The 5,855-nt window shown below is 35.5% G+C and overlaps 1 protein-coding gene across 1 annotated transcript; it reads right to left on the bottom strand.

Moving 5' to 3' along the window:
• On the bottom strand, nucleotides 1–1,767 carry LOC131636667 (cytochrome P450 736A117-like). The gene is made up of 2 exons (XM_058907282.1): nucleotides 835–1,767; nucleotides 1–702 (listed from the first exon to the last, which is right to left on the bottom strand). Exons 1-2 carry the CDS (start codon nucleotides 1,696–1,698, stop codon nucleotides 91–93), a joined length of 1,476 nt encoding a protein of 491 aa, XP_058763265.1. The 5' UTR covers nucleotides 1,699–1,767; the 3' UTR covers nucleotides 1–90.
• Between the last annotated feature and the right edge of the window lie 4,088 nt (nucleotides 1,768–5,855).

Raw genomic sequence — 5,855 nt, 5'->3', positions numbered from 1 at the left:
TTTAAACTTTCAAATTTAATTTATATAAATTCCAATAAGACACACAGACACAAATAATTCAATCTCCATTATTGCTTCCTACTCCATCATTCAGTTCTGATTAGAAACTGCTGCATATGCCATAAGAGGAAACTTCCTGTGGACAGTAAAACCAAATGCTTCAGACATATCCACCTTGGCCCCAGCACCACCAGGTAACTCCCAGTTAAACTGATGCACAAGGTTCGCCAACACAAGATCATTTGCAGCCATAGCATACACTAGTCCTGGACAACCTCTTCTCCCCGATCCAAACGGAATCAACTGGTAATCTATTCCTTTCACATCCACCGATGTATCCAAGAATCTCTCTGGCCTGAACTCATCTGGTTGATCCCAATATCTTGGATCTCTTGCAATTCCCCATGCATTGATAAAAACTCTTGTCCCTGCTTTAATGTTGTATCCATTTACTTTCACGTCTTGTCTACATTCTCGAGGGACTAGTAGTGGAATCGGAGGATACATCCGTAGTGCTTCTTTAGCGACCGCCTTTAAGTATTTCATGTTACTTAAATCGTCTTCAGTTATGTATGTTCTTCCATTCGCCACTGTCCTTGCTTCTTCTTTTAATCTCTTCATCATGTGTGGATTCTTCAAGAGTTCCGACATTTCCCATTCTAACAAAGTTGATATGGTGTCTGTACCCGCAACAAACATATCCTGTATAATATAGTTCAGAATTATTCAATAAATCTGAAAAATAATTTTTTTCTTATAACGAAGACCAGAGACATAAAGACACACGGAGTTAGAGACAGTATAATATATAGAGATTTATAGTTTAACACTTACCAGTAACAAAGCCTTTATGGTTGTTCTATCGATGGGAAAGCCGAGTGATTCTATCCTTTGGATCCAAAGCAAAACATCAACCAAATCAGTCTGTTCTTCATCATCACCTTTGGGATTATTGAAACGTTCCTCGACTACACCCTCCAAAAGATCGTCAAATTGTTTGGCAACCTTCTTTGCTCTTGAGTAATATCCAGAAAGATGTGTCATCCAATCAAGGCTAGGAACATAGTCCCCAACCATAAAAGTACCAAGCAACTCAGTAAAATCCATCATCAACTTAGCAAATCCTGTCCCACTTTCCCCACTATACTTATTTCCCAATGTAGCCCTGCAAACCACATCATTAGTTTTGGACGCGATCAATTCGCTTAAATTCACCGGTAATGATTTCGAAGAGTAGTCTCTTATTTTGTCCATCATTAAAACAAGTTCTTCCTCTCTCACAGCGCGAAGAGATTTAACCCTCTTAGCACTAAGAAGATGTAACATACAAATGCTTCTCAACTGTCTCCAATACTCTCCATATGGAGCAGATGAAACATCTCTGAAGTTATACAAAAGTATGTCGTAGTTAATCTTGGGGGGTCTGTTAGCAAAGACATGATCATGAGTTTTGGTTATGTCACGTGCAGCTTCAGCGGATGAGATGACAAGAATAGGAACTTTACCAAAATACATTTGCATGAAAGGACCATACTTTTTGGCAAGAGCATAAAAATTACGGTGAGGGAAGGAACCAATTTGATGAAGATTTCCTATTAAAGGTAATCTTGGAGGTGAGTTTTTGGTTTCTGAAGAATAGGAATATAATTTGATTAGAAGAAAAAGAAAGAGAAAAGTGGAAGAGATTATGATTAGCATTGTGCTTATTGTGTCTGTGTTTCTTCTCTTAATATTTTTCTTCTTGGATTTTGGAGTTAAGGCAGTGCAATATATAGCTTCATCTAAATCTAATCACGTTATTGATTTATATTTGCTGAATAGTCAATGGAATCGGCTGAATTTCTTTTAAAAAATATAAAAACGTTGTTATTTATTTTTCTCTGTTTTCTGAAATTGGTGTTTGTTTTTGCTGTTTAGTCAATGGAATCGGCTTCATTTGTTTTAAATAAGAGAAAGATATTGTTATTCAATTTTGCTGGTTGAGGAAATACATGTAATGCCACACAATTTGGTTGGTGTTAAAAATGGATTTAAATAAGTATATTTTTGAAAAAAACTGCTGTATCCGTTTGAGTTGTTCATTGGCAAATGTTTTTACAGGAGTATACCTCTTGTCTCTTGCATGTTTCATTACTTCAAATTTAGTTAAATAAGTTTGACACTAATCTTTTATTTTACAAGAAAACATCATTAAAAACCTCTGATTTATTTATGAACGGTAAAGGCACTTTTCTTCTATACATTGAAAACATTTGAAAAAACTAAAAAACCATAAATCACAACGATCCAATGCCAGACAGATAGAATAACAGCAGAGTAACAATATCATGAGGGTCCAGAGGTACTAATTCCATAAGTCCGAATCTCCAAAATGCTAGGGATAGTAACCAATAGTCCAAAAGAGAGCCTTAGGTGTTTTTTAGATTTTTGTTATTTATTAGTGTTTTAGCATAAAAATAAAGTATGGTCCAAGTGGACAAAAGAAAAATAGCGGAAGCATAAACATACGTCCAAATGGACAAAAGGAAAATGGCGGAATGTAAATATGATGAAATGATAAAATAAAGCGATAAAGCGAGAAATATAAAGAGCGGTATAGTAAATTGCGGAAATTAAAGTCAATTGTTAGATGTTAAAGATAACCATCTTAAAACTTGTCAAGTATGTTATCAAAGTTAGTAATGAAGATCGATGGTGAGTGAAGGATGTTCTCGGATTTAAATTCAATGGACATTTATCAGAAGCTTGATAAAATCATAGCGACTACACGATAAACCTCCATAAGTCTTAAATCAACCGCATACAATTCTCTTCCATATTTGATCTTTTTTTATTCGGGACACGAAATATTGCGCTATGTTAAGCAGATCGCCAAGTGATTTATGTAGAAATCACCCTACAACGAGGCCGGTCAAAACTTTATGTGCTAATGCATGCGAGAGAAGCGATATGTAGATCACTCTCCGAAAGCAATACCGCACGAAAAGAAAAATGGTGAGTGATCTAGTCTTTACCAAGAATCCATAAGAATTCTCAAGGTATTAAGACTTTCATCGATCAAAATAAAGAGAAACAAAAGATGGAACCACATTAAAAGCTCCTTTCATCCATAATTTCAATCACTTAATTTTGCGGATTTGGATTCTCATCCTATCGACGCCCTAAGTCCATTGAAATTAGAGAGAAATTAGGCCTCTAACTTGTGATTCAAAGAAAATATCAAAAGAATGGAGTAGAAGATGAGTTAGAACCAAAAACAAGTCAAAAACCACAAAAACCAGCATTCTGCCCAGTGTAAATCGATTTGCACAGAGTGTAAATCGATTTGCATAACTCTGCTGTTTTCAAAATCTGCGCAGTTTTCAGTTGTGTAAATCGATTTGCACAACACAGTTTTCAAAAAAACAGCAAATAAAGAGAAGAAAACTTGTTTAAACATAAACCAAACACCTTGTGATCTTGGATCAATTTGTGCACGAAAATGTATCAAGTAAGCAAGCAAATCTCATCAATATAGCGCCAAAGGTGCATCAAGCATAAACAACAATGGATCACATCTTGAATTATGGATTGGATCTAGAATTTTACCAAATATTTCACAAACTTTGTATCTTCTTCAAGAACACACAACCACAAGCCTTGATCTCTCACAATTGATGAAGAAAAGTAGTGTTTATGTTGAGGTTTAGCTCTAAATTAGTGAGGTTCAAGATGTGACTCACTAATTTGTGTGGAAGAAAAAGAGCTTTGAGTGATGGGTTTGGAAGAGGTGAGGAGAGAATTTGCAATAAGTTTCTTGGCTATCAAAGCTTGAAAAATGAAGAGGGGAATGCCTCAATTTATAGGAGCTAGGCTTGGGAATTTTTGTGGCTTGGAGTTAGGATTGGAAAATAGAATTAGGCTTGGGAAAAGGATTTGGAGCCAAAAATGAGATCCAATGGTCTTGATGCAATCACATGAGGGTTTATGATTAAATGATGTAGGTAATCAAATACAAGAGCTAAGTCATGCTTCCCATGCTTGCAAATGATGTCAACACTTCAAAAAGCTGAAATTTGCCTTCATTTTTCCAAATTCGTGCTGGTGCAATCGATTTGCATCTTATGCAAATCTATTTACATAGCTGAAAAAGGCAAAATCTGGGGAAAAAACAGTTATGCAAATCGATTGCTGTCTTATGCAAATCGATTTGCACTGTTGGCAGAAGCAAATCTGGTGCATAATCAGTTGTGTAAATCGATTTACACCTTATGCAAATCGATTTGCACAGTGCAATTGTTGAAAAATGCTCCTTTTGATGGGTAGTTTGACTTGATACCTACAAAACACAAACATACAAAAGCACAAGGCAATATTTTTGGTATTTTGGTTAGTAAAACATATATATATACAAAAAACATTGGTGTTTGATGATTCCCTTGCAGATGAATTGAGCATAACACCACAAGTAGAGCTCTAAGTTAAAACTTCTTGATTGATGATTGGTATGCAAATGATGTGTGATATTAGGGTCAAAAATTGGGGTATGACAGATGCCCCTATTTAAGTTTCTTTTATCCGGAGATGTGAGGGTTAAAATCCTCAGCTCGACGTAATTGAAGAGACTTAAATATAAAACACACAATTTTTGAACCTAAGGTATGATGCGATGCTAATGGATGCATCAAGTATGATTATAGAATAGAGAGGAGTATAACACCACTGGGGAGATAAGAAAGGATTCCACTGGGGAAAAGGTATACGTCATCTAGGAATAGAATCGGACTTCACAAAAGAAAGAAACAGTCGACAGAAGATTTCAAGATAAAACATGATTGAACTTCGAGAAGAGAGTATCTGAGGCCTACATGAATGTGGCTACATCAAATGAATATCAAGGTAAAACATGATTGGACAACATCAAATGACAATCAAGGTAAAACATGATTGGGCAACATCGAATGACAATCAAGGTAAAACATGATTAGATAATCATCACAGGTCCATCAAGGTAAAACATGATTTGGATGTCATTAAGGGATAATCAAGGTAAAACATGATTGGATAACATCAAATGACAATCAAGGTAAAACATGATTGAAAAAATACCAAATGACAATCAAGGTAAAACATGATTAGATAACCGAGATAAAACATGGTCGTAAGTGATCAGGATAAAGCATGATCAGAGACAATCAAGATAAAACATGATTGAAGGGAACCAAGATAAAACATGGTGGAGATCGGGATAAAGCATGATCAGAGACAATCAAGATAAGACATGATTGAAGGGAATCAAGATAAAACATGGTGTAAATGATCAGGATAAAGCATGATCAGAGACAATCAAGATAAAACATGATTTAAGGGAACCAAGATAAAACATGATTGAAATCTTTCAAGAATGGCACTGAAAGAAGAAAAGATACATCTAGGAACAACACTAGACAGACAAGACAAACAAGTATCTGTTTTGGATAGGTGCCAAGCAAGTTGGACTTTGATCTCAAGGTAAGATGTTGATAATAACAGAACCTCGAAGAATGCAAATGAGTATGAAATTTGTTTCAATGCATGATGTTGAATTTTTCTATGCATGATATATGATCAATGCAATGCAATTGTTTGTGACAACTGAGGGAGACTCTTTTGTGAGGCAAGATTAAAACTCTGATTCCTCAACACAGGAACTCTGCCAACTCTGCTTATAAAGAAGATGCTTAAACACACTTCTATTACACCGGGAACTGTATCAAAACGATGATCCTTTGAGAAGGGCTGATAAAACTGCTTGGGGATTACTGAAGAAGATTACCCCTGATTGACCAATTGTTGTAAGTTAATTGATCATGGCTTCACTTGAACTGTACTAGAGA

Source organism: Vicia villosa, linkage group LG1 (genome assembly GCF_029867415.1).
Source record: "Vicia villosa cultivar HV-30 ecotype Madison, WI linkage group LG1, Vvil1.0, whole genome shotgun sequence".
In the NCBI taxonomy this organism is placed as follows: Eukaryota; Viridiplantae; Streptophyta; class Magnoliopsida; order Fabales; family Fabaceae; genus Vicia; species Vicia villosa.
Note: the sequence above shows the minus strand (reverse complement) of the source record. Positions and strands in the feature narration are given on the sequence as shown.

Bases quoted from the DNA above. Each gene is read 5' to 3' on its own strand.
- LOC131636667 (XM_058907282.1), bottom strand. From the start codon at position 1,698: ATGCTAATCATAATCTCTTCCACTTTTCTCTTTCTTTTTCTTCTAATC. The intron at 703-834 runs GTAAGTGTTAAA...TATATTATACAG, and splicing joins CCATAAAGGCTTTGTTACTG to GATATGTTTGTTGCGGGTAC.